Raw genomic sequence first — 15,649 nt, forward strand, 5'->3', positions numbered from 1 at the left:
GTAATTGTAACACCGGTAGAATGCGCAGTTTTCCCCCTCTTATTGATTCGAGTTATGATATGCAGAAATGAAAAATCAAGGATGCCAAGGATCCAAGGATGGAGTTGTGAGCAATTGAGAGATCTTTCTCTTTTGAAGAAAGCAGTTTTCTGGGATGTGGCACCGTGTACATGTTGTGTTAACTGACGGCTCGGCGCCACATCCCAAGCTTTCCCTTTAATTCCTTGACTTATGATCCATGACTGCATAACCTGCATGGCGTTTGCTCTACCAGTTGTTGAGTGTTATTTTCCAGTCAGTAACGATCGTAAACGACGTTATCCCGGAAAATGGCCAACCTACACTGAAGGTTCGTTGCTTGGAAACGTAATGTTGAATGAAGGTTGTTAACACGAAAGGACCGAGTGTGAAACAATGTGTTCAGCGTTTTGTGTTGTAGTTACATCGTTCAGTAATAAAGTGACGTCGCAAGAATATGCCACGAGGTCTTATTTCACGACAGGAGTTATCCTTGTATTGCTTTCATATCTGTGATAAGAATAGCCAGTGTAATTACATAAGACGGCATACAAGGTCATAATACGTGGTTCGTACTTGGCAGAGTGTGTTGTACGATTTGATAGTGGTTAAAGAAATCGCTAACGATGACTTCCAATACTGTTAAGGCAGGAACTTTTATTTCTGTTTTATTTGTTATTATAGCCTTATTTTATAGAAGGCAAGTGGACGATGTGTTGAAAGACAGATTGAATTCAATTCTTGAAGGGTTAGTGAAGGTTGAAAAGCAGTGTTCTGTGGATACAAGACCAAAAGTTGCTGTAGGTTATGGCGCCTGCAATGACCTATTCATCGATGGAAAAGAATTATTGAAGTATGACGCTGTAGCAGAAAGTCCAGAACATTTCAATGAAATAAGTTCAACGGAGGAGCTCCTGAAAACGTATGCATACTTTTTTCGTCATGGAGCTGCAGCAGAGTAAGTACCAAACCCTTCTCGCTCTCTCAGTAACACATGGGGAACAATTTTGCAATACTTTGACCATGTACATTTGCTGAACGTGAAGTTTATCTATCCTGCCATAATCTCTCAGCCCCTCCAGTATGTCACAGAAATTATGTTCCATTTAGGGTTACTGTTTTTTCTCCATACAAACCATCCCAACTGAACTCACACTGTAAGAGATTTGAGGTTTTCATGACAGTGGAGATTTAGATTGTGGTCTTTTGGATTGTAAGATATGTTGTCAGAACATGCTATCTTTTTCTGCAGGGTAGCAGATAACTTTGGTAACCATCTACCAGACTGCATGGAGTCATAACCCAGAAGAGCACAATCTTTACTAATGCTGTTGATCAATGCATATCACAATATACTGCATAGAGAATATTTTCTGTATAAACATGACACTGAGCAGATCAACTTAGCAGTAACTATCTCATTACATATATAGATGTAGATGCATTCCATAGAGTCTTAAAATTTAGGATCGAATATTGCTGTCATAATTGAGGCTTTCCAGTTCCATCTAAATATACTCATAGTGGTTCTTTGATATGAGATATTAAATAGACTCTAAAGGGTTCTGACAATGGTGGATACACACAGAATTACTGAGGTTTTGGACTTTATCCATCATCTGGAATTCTAGAAAATAGAAAACAAGACATTTAGGAAACTGGATCTCTTTCCAAAATGTCTTGTTTTCTATTTCCTAGAATTCCGGACAATGGGAAAAGTCCGAACCCCTAGTAATTCTGTGAGTCATTAAGATAAGGATAATGAGTCATTAACCCTTTAAAGCCAAGTGGTTACTATATATACCATATGGTTTAACATAGTAAAAATCACATTCTGCCCACAGAGTGAATCTGTGATTCCTATGCTTCTCACAATAAAGAGCAATTATTTCCCTAAACAGCATTAACCATGTTATATTTTAGCGTCCTGTTGCACTGATTTAAGTTCATGATTTGTTTAATCCGTCTTGCAGTGCGTACACTTATCTATCTTCTTCTCTCACTCGCACTACATGTTTCGGCATAAAAATGCCATCTTCAGGTGCTACTCAATTCACGTCAAACTAGTACATTGTATGCCTTGTCTTCACTTTAAAATAACTAAAATATATGTCCATCATATATGTTGACAAATGTCAACACACACACATACCCAGCAGACCCAACAGCATAACGCACGCAGTCGCGAGAACAAGACGCAACAGAAACACAATACACATGATAAGGAAGAAGAGCTCAAACAGAGTAGGATGAGCATGACTGGTGTAATAAGATATGACGTAGCGATCGGGAATCCTGAACAGTTTTAATATTTTTACGATTGACATTTGTCAACATATATGATGGACATATATTTTAGTTATTTTAAAGTGAAGACAAGGCATACAATGTACTAGTTTGACGTGAATTGAGTAGCACCTGAAGATGGCATTCTTATGCCGAAACATGTAGTGCGAGTGAGAGAAGAAGATAGATAAGTGTACGCACTGCAAGACGGATTAAACAAATCATGAGCATTAACCAGTTGGGCTTTGTAGCGGAGACATAATGTGTTTCCTGTGAGGTACGGACTGAATTTATATGTAATGCATTCTGCCCACACAGTGTATTTATGTGTTCCCTATGATTCTCACAGTAAACAGCGATTATTTCTCTAAACAGCATTAACGGGTTGATCCTTGTAGCAGAGATGTAATGTGTTTCCTGTGAGGTACAGGCTGAATTTTTATATAGTATTTAGAAGAAGAAGATAGAAGAAATTTAAAATATAAGAGGCTTAAACTTGCTGGTGGTGAAGCTTCCGACCATTCAGGTGACTAAGCTGCCATTGTACCATAATACATGTAAGATAGGCATGATGATCTGTGCAAAGCCTGTACTGACTGAGAACTTGCATACAGTGCAAAAGGAAGAATTTTCAGTAACATGCTATATGTCCAATATGTATGCTTGATGAAAGGCCAAGCATATTCATAAGAGACCAGCCCATCTTCTCGTCAGAGAGGATGTTACATAAAGACAATTACCACAAGGGTTCAGTGGTAAACCACCATTGCAAAGTAACTTTGACTTTGACTTGACCAGTCACAGTGGCTGCGCAGTCTAAGGCATGAACTGTCTTCGCACGCTCAAACACTGGGATTGTGGGTTCAAATTCCATTCAAGGCATGGATGTCTGTCTGTGTTTATTCTTTGTTGTCCTGTGTAGGTAGTGGCCTTGTGACAGGCCAATACCCCATCCAGGTAGTCCTACCAACTGCCTTTGGATTAAGAAACTGAAGTGAAACAAAGCACATCACAGATGCCCTATGCTCCAAAGTGAGAGCAACAGGAAAAAGAAAGAGAGATTTAGAAGAAATTGAGCGGTTGAAGGGTTAAGTAATCTATAAGTAATGGGTGATAAGAATTCAGTGTACTTTTTGATGGTTACAGATACAAATATGAAACAAATTTTTGTTGGCAACATTGATTTTAATATATCAGCCCTGAGTGGTGCTCTGATCACTGTCAAAGGGAAATGGCATCTCAGTTGCAAAAGGCACAATGTCATGTGTGCTTTCAAGAGATTAGATGAGTGAGACTTCCCTCTAGATTCCTGAACCATACTCCATGCAACATCTACATATGGAGATATGTGAAAAACCAGGTATACCAACCACCAGTGCCACAGTCCCTTTGAGAGTGAATTTCACAGGTCATAGCCAGTGGCAGTGAGCTATAGTTGTGGCATATGTGGGAAGAATTTAAATATTGCAGTGAAGTTCACAGAGAACCTGATGGTGCACATATTTAACATAGCCAGTGGCAGTGAGGTACAGTTGTGGCATATGTGGGAAGAATTTAAATATTGCAGTGAAGTTCACAGAGAAACTAATGTTGCACATATTTAACATCTCTAGATAAAACTTTATGAGTTTCCATGCAGTTTTCAAATTGTTTTATGTTTGTATCCATATATTAATTTCTTATCACTCAGATCATTTATAATAGCCCTGTCATTAAAGGATTGTAGCTTAAAGTCAAGATTAATCTAGTATAACCAATTCTAGGAGGTACATCTCTAATGACACGCTGTTTGATGCAATCGTGGATATTGCTTCCCGCATTGAAGGCTCACATTTTGCTCTTGGTGGAAATGCCCCAGTTATGGCAAAGAGGTTTTTTCTGGAAGGTTGTGAGGTCCTGCTGGCAGCAAAGATGACACCAAAATTACAGGAATCTCTTCCAAAAGGAGTTAGAGGCAAGTTAGCAGAGTATCCTTCTTTGAATTTGTTCTGTATGTGAGAGTGTAAATGTGGCAGACTGCTTGCTTGGCTTACTGTTTGACCCAGACAACTGAGGAAGTATGTTCCTCCAAAGCAACAGTAAACTTCTGTTGTCCCATATAGTATCACATTCCAGTTACTCCTCACATCCTCACAGTTACTGCCTTGAAAACTTAAATCTCGCATAAAATTCTTATTTTTAAACTCCTTATTGTTCATCTTGAACAGAATTTTGCTGTTTCATTAATTCATTTCCATCTGGAAGCCAGGGTTTGTAGTGAATTCTGATAGACTAACCTGTACCTATGCTATGAATGTAGGGGACACTCGGTAGCATAGTTGGTTGAGGCACTATGCTACAAGCTGGAAGGTTGCAGGTTAGATTCCCAATGAGGTCATTGGATTTTTCAATTGACCTTCCAGCCGCACTATGGCCCTGGGGTAGACTCAGACTCTAACAGAAATGAGTATCAGGAATCTTCCTAGGGGTAAAGGGCAGCCAGCATGTAAGTATGGCACATTCACCACCATCTGTGAACTGACTGTCTAGGAAATGTGGGGCCTTGACATCTCACAAACCTATGGGCCTCCCTGGTCTGTTACAAGAATTGCTTTACATTTCTATTCTATAATTGTGATACCAGATTAAACATCTTAGTTGTGGATCAGCTTTCTGAATTGTGCATATTAATACATGTTTATGTTTGTGTATGTGTATAAAACATGCTTGTGTTTTGTGACTGTGAAGCATGACTTTATAATGCTTCTCCAACCTCATCTCATGAACAGTCATAATGTTTATAAATTTTGTAATTCACTGCATAAAATTAGAACGGTTGTTGGTACTTAACATATTAGTGGGTAACGCAAATAACTTAAAAAAGATTTAGTGGCTTGTTCCCTGTCACATTTATGTTGCAAACCTTAAAAGTTTATTTTCTAAAAACTAAACCTGAAGTGTAACCTTAGAATTTTCCCCCCAGTATGAAGTTCAGAAGGTTAGGCTCTTGGTTTTGTTTTTACAAATAAACTTATAAGGTTGGCAATTCTAATGAGGTGGACAATGTGGCAGTAAATTTTGAAGTTATATGGGTCACCCATTAACACATAAATACCCATGTCCCCCCCCCTTGCTTCTTATTTGAAGAGCAGCAAAAACCTATGCTACTTGTTACAATGCATTACCATGAAATTAATGAAGTTAAACAGCTGAATAAAATAGAACTTGAGAAATGTGACTCCGTTTACAATTCAGGTCTCAAAATAGTATTTAGCTATAGAGATTAGCTTGATGTTAATCACTTAATACAGCATTTCTGGCAGCAAATTCATCAAATGTGATTTGATGACTTTTAGTGAAAATAATCGGTGTTGAAACTTTCTTTACTTGGAGTCATGTGAAGGTAACCAGAGGAAGTATTGTGAATTTTTCTGCACAACTGCATTTACACCCAAGCAGTCTTAGCATTTCTAGCAAGTCATTCTGTGATGGGACCAGGCATTCAGAGGGTTAATATGCCCGACAGTAAAGTTACGGGGGGCACGCGATAGCGTAGTTGGTTGAGGCACTATCCTACAAGCTGGAAGGTCACGGGTTCAACGTAGTGCCTCCATCTTCATTTCTACTCTTCTTCCCTGAATGGAGACAACAGGTTACTCTGAAATGTTGATAATGATATACCAGAGAACACAGTGTCACATCCCAGAAGACAGTAAGCTTCAGAGTTTTATTGTTTTTTTTTTATTGCTGGTGGGGTGGGACTAAGTGCCTTGTACTGTAGCGTACCAGCCCCAGATGATAGGTGAGGGTGACTGTGGAGCAATTGGTGGAATGAAGATTGGCAAGGGAAACTGAAGTAGTCGGAGAAAAGCTGCCCCAGTGCCACTTTGTCCACCATAAATCCCACTTGACCAGACTGGGGATCGAACCCGGGTTGCCGCGGTGGGAAGCCAGCGACTAACCGCTTGAGCAATGGCAGGGCCTAGCTTCAAAGTTAGATACAGAAGAAATAAGGTGTATGAAAATTACAATTGCAAGCCCCATTAAATTTATGTATTTCAAATCTGAAATTCTGCTTACAATTTCAGTGTTCACTGTTTGTTCATGAGCTGTAGGTTGGAGGTCACTGATCTAATGTTTGTTCATTAACCCTAACTCCATATATTTTAACAGTGGTAGGACGTGACATTAAGAAAGATGACGTCCATTTGATCTTGGAATACAAAGAGGATGAAGATTGGGGTATCTACAGGTCACCACGTGCCAATAGGTATAGCTATTAGCGTTTGGTACCTCTTTGTTAAAGAGATCTGTAACTTAATTAAGAGATGTGGTAACTAATTGTTTTGTTGTGTTGAACCTCAGTAATATGCCATAACCTTTATTATGGGTTTAGTATACATAATAATGCTCTCTTTTATAGGTTTATTGTACATAATGATCATAACAATCCTCTGGTGAGTTCACTGGAAGAATTTGATCAATTGCTAAAGGAATTTAACCCTAACTTACTGGTGATCAGTGGCTTACAGATGATGGATAATTATCCATATCCCAAAGGTATGATATACATAATTATAAACATTTTCATATATATTTATTAATTGGTAAGAATATTGTGATGTTATTTATAAATTTTCATCATCTGGTAACCCTCTCCGCTGAGGACAGAAATGGATTCAGTTTCTGAAATGCGTTCTTTAGATATCAGATGATGTACAAAGTCCAAAATCCCAGTAATCCCAAGTGTTAAACACCATTGTCAGAAGTGTTTAGAATTTACTTCAATCTGTTTTTGTGTGCCGATTGTTATATGAAAAATAAGTGATATTATATAGCATAGCAGAATGTTGAGACTCAAATAGAAACATAATTGCATGTCCAATGACATAAGTAAACTCTTTCAAGGACAAATTGAAAATGTGAGGGTGTATTTTAATTTTATTGCCCCTGTTTTATTTTATGTACACATTTCTGACATGCTATGCATGTGGTCATCAAGTTATTGGCAGTTCAGAGAGAAACGAATTTGTTTTAAGTACTTCCAGAAGTTACTTACATTTTCTTCCATATAGTGGAACCCCCATTTAATGTACCTTGATTAAGACTTTCACTTATTTAACATTCAGATTTGACGATCTGAAGCCAATAATATCTATGTTGAGTTTCTCCAGTTTAAGATTTTCATCAGTTTACTGTTCACACCCACTGCTCCCAGAAGAAACCTTAAACGAGAGTTCTATTATACTTACACAAGGATTAGTTTGGGAGCAACATATTTTCCTTTTCAGGTGTACGAGAACAAAGGCTATTAAAGATTCGAGACCAAATGGTGGCACAGTTGCCCAGTACAAGAGTTCACTTTGAAATGGCATCATTTGCAGAAGCTGAATTACTCCATCAGCTTGCACAATATATAACACCGTATGCTGATTCACTTGGAATGAATGAACAGGTGAAGGAAACAGATTGAGTATAGTTTATTCGTAATACAAGAGCTAAAATATTCAGCTATGTATGTATTATTATTAATTATTATTATAAAATAAAATAATAATAATAATAATAATAAGATTATAAGTTTGTATAGCAGTGAATATTCATATTGTAGTCTTCTGCATTGTGATACCAGTGGCTTGGTAGATTGTTACAAACATTTCAGAAGAAGATAATGCCTTCATTTTTAAGGTGTGAGTGGAGATTGAGGCAGTATCTTCCTTCAGAACTATGGCACCTACTTACTGGACTACACAGCATCAAAACCAAGAAAACTCTGTTCCATACATGCTGGGATAGGACCTTGAAACTGACTTCCATACAGATCGTTTTCAGTTTTTCACTTATAGACCTTCCTGCCATTTGATGCTGCGGCCTCGCCATAGCTCAAGCAGTTAGTCACTGACTTCCCACCACGGCTGCCCAGGTTTGATCCCGTGTCTGGTCAGTGGGATTTGTGGTGGACAGAGTGGCGCTGGGGCAGGTTTTCTCTGAGTACTTCGGCTTCCCCAGCCAGTCTTCATTCCACCAAATTCTCCATCATCATAATCACCTGGGGCAGGCTACAATAGGCCAGTCAGTGGCCACTGTGCTGAGTGGACCCAGTTGGACTCAACCCCCCACTAAGCGAATTTCCATTTGATGCTACATAACCTATGGAACTGAAGAAGTGACAGTAAATAAACTAATGTGAACGATGAAGTACTAAGGATAATGCAGTTTGAATTAAGAAGGACAGAAATGATTTTACATCAGAATCAAAATCCCCTGATATTTGTAAGCCTCTCTGGTATTTATAAAAGTAATGTTGTGTATATTAATTTAAACTGTATTTCCAGGAGTTGGCCAACCTGTATAATATGATGATGTATGGCAACATCAGCTTTGTGTCAGACTCCAACCCGCGTGTAGCAACAGTCCTTGATCAGATGAGAGAGATTTTTCAGTAAGTTCATCATATGACAGTGGAATCGCCATTTAATATTCCTCAGTTTACGTTTTTCCCTCATTTAACATTCAGTTTCTGAGACCCAAGGACAATAATCTCACTGTTCAATCTGCTGTATGTAAGTTTTTCCCCAGGCTATTGTTCAGATCAAGTGCTACTCAAAGAAAACCTGAAATGGCGATTTCACTGTATTGGTGCATGTAAGTCAGGATAATTGTGTTAGTAAAATGCCATGAACTAAATGGCCAAGATTTGATTCTTATCAGAAGCAGAGACTTTTCTCTTAAGCATCATATCCAGATTTTCACTTGAACCCACCTAGCTTTCCTTTCACTACGTTTGGGAAATCCCCTCCAGTGGTTAAATAACAGAAGCATTAGGCTTATCACTCATCCCCATTTATTTAGTTCTGAAATCTGAAATTCATCTGGTTTTACCTCTGCAGTGTTCTTATATGCTTTTATGGCATGTGCATAGAGTAGCATTATTACCTTTACAGTGTATGTACAAGAGAAAAACTAACTAGAGTAAAGAAAATTATACATATTCTTTAACTAATAAATTGAGGGGGAAATCAGTAATTAAAGGCAGTTTCTCTGTATCGTATTAAAGATGCATCATTGCGTATGGGCAAAAATATTCCATAATTCAGTCACACATCACTCACTGGACCAATTAGGCACATATCAAGATAGTAAGTACCTTGGGTGCATCCAAGAAGGACAGTGGTAAAAGGTATGGTAAAGTTGTCCCAGCGCTTAACTAATTAAGCAGTACACCATGAAGGCATATGGGGGAGTCTATGTATAGATCCACATTTTCTTGACCTCGGCTGTAGTTGGAGGTGAGTGGTCAGCTTCACACCCCAGCTGCTTTACACTCAGGGTACCCCTGGTACCTACTGGATAGGAGACTGGGTGGGCCCCAGAGCCAGTTTGGACAACATGGAGAAGACAATATTCTTGACCCTACTGGCACTCGAACTATGGCCCCTTGGTTGTCCAGCCCTTATCCAGTCACTATACTGACTACACTATCTTGGCTAACCAAGAAAGGTAGTGGACTGTTGTTTTTCACACAGGATACAGTCACTTTCCTTGTCATTTTCATAATATGTATACACCTGGCAGCTGCAACTTTACTCAAGGAATGACGCCTGAATTAGGAAATTAGTGTATTCATGTAATTGAAAAGACTGGGATTGAGGAGTTGAATTGTATGCTGAAACTATGCTGCAGTACTTGCACATCATGTAACACAAGTAGCTGCCATACACATTGGTGAGAGTATTTAACAAGTTTCATCCTATCTGTGTGTTCTTTATAAGGTCTTGGTTAAAAAACAAAACATTTACTCTTTTTTTTTAAGTTTGGAATCAAGAAACAGAGTGATGAAGGAGAACAGTCGTCAGCTAACAAGACTGCATGTTCATACACTGGCATACCAGGCTATCCTTACTGTGAAGAATTCACCATGGAAAAATTCAAAGGCAGCTGCAGCCAAAGCCTCCCTTACAGCCAATAGACATGTTTGTGGCTCAAAAGAGGTATGTGTGTTGTGAAATGTCAATGGGAAGTTAAGTAACTGTTATATGTTGTGACCAGCAGGATAAGTTAGTGAGTCAGCACTAGTAGTTTGTTGGTAGCCATGAGCAAAGGACTGTCCACTGTTCGAAGCTGCTACCTAGCAACAACTGGTCAAGAAATGACAGAGTGAAAATACTGTAACGTGCTGCATTACTGAATGCGCCGTAGAGATCGTTAATTGGTTTATTTAACAACCTACAAATCTCGGCTACAATTAATTATAACAATATTGCGGGGTTTCACAATTTATAACCCTATTCGCAAATCAAATCACGCTATCGTCAGTAGACTACACGTTTCACAGTACGGGAGGTATACAAGTGTCACTGTGTTACACACTCCCAATTAATTCTCAGTTATCACAAACTGTCACTGATTATCACACTTTTACTGTCTCCGTTGACGGCTGTATTTCAACTCAACTTGTAGGCTGCTGCCTTGAGAACTGTTGATCACACACTGGCTCTCGCTTGCCGCTCAGCCGGCTTATGTTCCGTTCGCTGTTACCTGTTGGCCGCGTCAACAGCGTCGTTGCATGCCACGTAACAGTGTCTGCGTATAGCCTAGTAACGCTGTTACCTCACGCCGTCTTACATCACCGGTGTTGACTCGCGTTGCATAGCTACCAGGACGCTGGGACTCGGCTAACTTCGGCTCCGCTCGGCGCATCAGCTCCGGGGGGGGGTCCAGCTAGCGCGACATGTCACAATACTTTGTGTGCCCTGTAGTGATGTGTAGAGTATGTAGATTAATGCAAGTGTTATAATCGTTTGCAGTTGCAAGTCTAAGCATTCAATAAATCCATTTAATCAATCCAAACCCAGTGTCTAGTTACAAACATGTGACATGACCAGATGATTTCAAACCTAATATTTAATACTAAATGTCATGATCATTTAAGTAATTAGTACTCCTGCTTTGTATTTCAGTGGTACCAGTTACCATGATGGCTTGTCATATTCTGTGACCCTGAAGATGGAGGCAGTATGTTCCTCTGAAACATATGTAAACATCTATCAGACTACACAGCTTGACATGCATCTTGAGTTTCTTTAGTGTCATATTCTGGCAATGTCTTATTCCAGGTTGACATCGAGAAAGCAAAGCTGATAATGGATGATAGCTTCTCAACCTCTATTGCAGCAGGAAGCAGACGTGTACCTTTAGATGTGGAACAGCCTGTATCTTGTTGGGATGAGGAACTGAATGGAAGATCACACAACAGGTTTACTGTAGAGATATGTGTGGCACCTGTGTTAGTATGTACAGAGGCCTATCAGACAGCAGGTGGTGGGGACAATATTTCATCAGCTGGTCTCTTCTTACAGATATAATAGTGAAGCAACAAAACTTGCACATCATTCCGTTTTTATGTTCACTCTTGATTTTGATACAAATAAGCAACATACACACACAAAACCAAAAAGATAATGACACTGTTAACACATTTTCTGCCATTCCCAGGTATCTCTGGAATTCCTATTCTGTTCTCCTGGAGATTGCCATTCATAATGAATTCTGCCCTTCAGCATTTCTCAGTGAACACTATACTGATAGCTATCTGGCCTTGTGTTGCATACTTCATAGTTGTATCACCTTGCCAGTAAATTGCATAAAATATTTAAAAGCCTCTTGGCTCTTTTACCCTCTCTCTCACTCTGCAAATTGGCAAGAGTTTGGGTAAAATAGTCAGCTGACAGGAACTGAACTGCGCCTGACTACTGTCGGGCTGAGTACTAAAAGGCAAATGGCAGCTTTCCATATTTTACCCACCAGCAGTATGGTCTGCTCCTACTGCTCGATGACGTTATGCTGCCCCGCTCTTTGCCACTATCCACCTTTAGTACTTAGATAATAACTGGCATGAAATGTGTTAAAATAGCACATGGTAATACGTCTGAATGGTGAGGGTTTTCTTTGTTTTACTATAATGGGACATAAAACTGTTTGTGAAATTTTGTTCTCAATATTTTCAGTGTTGTTGCTGGAGATTTTTAATGTTTTACAAAGTGTTCCAAAAAACCTAGGTTCTTGTAAGACATAAAGGGCAGTCGGCACATAAGGCTGGCAGCCTTACTGCCATCTGTGATCTGTGAGCTGACTTGGCTTGTTACAGGGATAGCTTCACTTTCTTTTTAACCTTCTCATAAGATGTTTCTAAAATATTTGAAAGCCAGGAAAAGGTACTACACAGGAAACAATCTGAACAAAAGAGCATTAATTGTGGTATCGTATTTACAGCAGAACTAATATATTGTCACGTGTTGGGTGTATAACGCGACAAATAACTTCACGCCGTATTGGATATAGCGAATATATTCCACTCGCTCTTACAATCACACCATTTACAGTTTCTCAACTACTGCCATCTGCAGTATCACAAATACTTCTCCTGCTGGAGACACCGCCATGCATTCAATACAACACGGCTCGCTAACTAATCACTAACTACTGAATAGTGTTTGCTGCTCCTTATTTAGCTTTGGCATGGACAACACAGAAAACAGTTATGTGATAGCTTTCACTCTTGTGTGACGTCGTGTTTACCGACTGCCTAGCAACAGTCATTGCACGGACTTCCCACTGAGTTTACAAAGGCATTGCTGGGCAGCGCTGCCGAGTTGTTTATTGCTGCATAGCAACCACGGGGGACGGGGGCGGGGTGTTTACCGAGTGTTGTGCTGTCACATCACACTATAATACAACACGGCAGACAAATTTCCATAAATTCCAAACATGTATAGCTCACTTAGATGCTGTATGGAAACGAGATTGCATTTACTACTTCCATAAATTGTTTCTTCATCAGCAGCAGATTTATTAGCATTGAAGTGAAATGTAAGAATGTGAGTCTAGCGGATAAATAAGTGGTTTCGCAGAGAGAATCAACAGTACTGACAAGTCAACAAAAAATTGTGATGTATTTTATTTAGTATGGCAGTAATTCATTAATCATTCTATTCCTCAGTTTGAATTGATATTTTTATTTTAATTTTAAGGATTAAAAATGCTACAAGAATGAAATTGTCAGTAAAAGGTTTTGCATGGTGAGAATGTGTGATTCATATCCAGTGAAATATGAATGATACTTTGATCACATGCGAGATCCTTTTATTGCTGTGTATAAAAGGATGTAGAGTTTCAAAGAACTCGAAAAGAACTAATAGTAATTTGTTATTAAAATTTTATATTATTGAAATACTTTTGCAAAATATTTGCATTTATATGACCACTGATAAATACTTCAGACAAACAGTATTTTTTTAAGTAAGGTTGATATACAAATAATTGTGTGAAAATTTGTACCCTGAATTCAAGTTAAGATCTTTTAGGTGTTTTTATTAATCTGTCTCAATGATTACCTCATGTGAAATGAAATTCATTTCTCATTTTCTGGCTCACTTGGTCAATATTAATATGAAGTTATTAGATGGTAGAAATGTTCATAAGACCTGTAGTTTTCACCACAAACAAACACCAGTGTGTTTACTGTTCTGACACAGAGTATGGTCTTCTGAGTTGTGATGGCATGTAGTTCAGAAAAACACTGTGCCTCCATCTTCAATGCTGAGGAATAAGCCAAGCAAGAAACCATCAGAAACAGGTGACAGACTCAGCATAGCTTACTCTTTGACCCTGAAGATGGAGGCAGTATGATCCTCCAGAATGTCAGACTCTCTCCAGCCTGGAACATCACACTCTACATAATTCTGTAAAAATGAATTAACCTTCATGTGTCTCTCACTGAACCAAAATTAATCTTTTGCATTAACTTCTATTGGCAGTGCATCACATTATTGCATCAGCACACTGTTTGATCCAGATGTTTTTTTATACTGTTGCCATTAACCTCCAAGTTAAAATATTGTGATGTGCTGCCTGAGAGCCGGACTATAAGACATCCATCGCTACACAGCAGACAATGAGAAAGCAATGCCTGGGAAATCGTTGTCCCAGAGATGAAAGTCTCAAAGTGGGGTTTCCATTGTTACAAGGAGGCTAGCAATATTATGTTCATGATGTGTATTTGTACCAACCGTCTTACAGTGCACACAATTTTACCTTTCTCTTCACTACGTGTTTCGGCACTAATGTGCCATCTTCATGTTTGGTTTTATTTATGTCAAGCCATTGCACTGTATGCCATCATGTCTCCTTTATAAAATGATTAAAATGTATATATGTCATGTATAATAATAAAGTTTATATATTAAAACTTTTCAAGATTTATCATCTATATGTCGCACTTCAATTCGCGAGTTACGTCAGTGCTCTCCTATGGGAGTACTCTTCCTATATTCTTGTGTATATTGTGTCCTTCCCTTGTGACCGCGTGCATTGTATTGCTGGATGTGTGTCGTACTAAAATGGAAGGACATTACACATATCCAGCAATACAATGCATGCAGTCACAAGGGAAGGACACAACGCAGGACACAATATACACAAGAATATAGGAAGAGTACTCCCATAGGAGAGGAGTGACGTAACTCGCGAATTGAAGTGCGACATATAGATGATAAATCTTGAAAAGTTTTAATATATAAACTTTATTATTATACATGATATATATACCTTTTAATCATTTTGTAAAGGAGACATGATGGCATACAGTGCAATGGTTTGACGTAAATAAAACCATACCCGAAGATGGCACATTAGTGCCGAAACATGTAGTGAAGAGAAAGGTGAAATTGTGTGCACTGTAAGACAGTTGGTACAAATACACATCATGAACGTGAAGCAGTGCAACAGGACGCTAAAATATAACATTAGCAATATTATATTATATTTCAGCATCCCATTGTATTGAGGCATCATCCTATTTTTTACTAACCTATCCATCAATAATACAACTTTAAAAAGACATTAGGAATGTGTTGTTCACTAAAAATGCATTTTAGTACTATGACAGTTCAAATCAATAAAATGCCCATAGGCCTTTACGTAGTACATAAATTTACACATTAAAAGTGATGTTCACACTCCTCAATTTGTCTTGGTTTTACATGTATTTTTTACTAATTTATATTCACAACATGTTTCGGCCTCATTGGGCAATCATCAGGTGAATTCTATCCTCGAGTGAGACCACTGCACTGTATTTGTTTCTTGTGCTTCTCTCGTGCACGTCTTTATTTTACTTCATGCTAGTTGTTAAATTTCATTTTTGTGCAGCTATTTTGCGGCTCTCATCAGTTTGTCGCCTTGTTTCCCTATGTTAGTGACCCCATTGTGGTCTACCAGTATAGCAAAATAGCCGGATAAAAATGAAATTTAACAACTAGCATGAAGTAAATAACGACGTGCATGACAGAAGCATGGGAAACAAATA

The 15,649-nt window shown here is 38.6% G+C and overlaps 1 protein-coding gene across 1 annotated transcript; it reads left to right on the plus strand.

The window, feature by feature from the left end:
* Window positions 1-151: 151 nt before the first annotated feature.
* On the plus strand, window positions 152-12,636 carry LOC111866705 (ADP-dependent glucokinase). Its single transcript, XM_023855900.2, has 8 exons — window positions 152-976; window positions 4,068-4,258; window positions 6,457-6,553; window positions 6,707-6,843; window positions 7,575-7,738; window positions 8,619-8,725; window positions 10,097-10,274; window positions 11,400-12,636. Exons 1-8 carry the CDS (start codon window positions 645-647, stop codon window positions 11,646-11,648), a joined length of 1,455 nt encoding a protein of 484 aa, XP_023711668.1. The 5' UTR covers window positions 152-644; the 3' UTR covers window positions 11,649-12,636.
* Window positions 12,637-15,649: the final 3,013 nt, after the last annotated feature.

This window comes from Cryptotermes secundus, unplaced genomic scaffold, assembly GCF_002891405.2.
Source record: "Cryptotermes secundus unplaced genomic scaffold, Csec_1.0 scaffold66, whole genome shotgun sequence".
NCBI lineage: Eukaryota > Metazoa > Arthropoda > Insecta > Blattodea > Kalotermitidae > Cryptotermes > Cryptotermes secundus.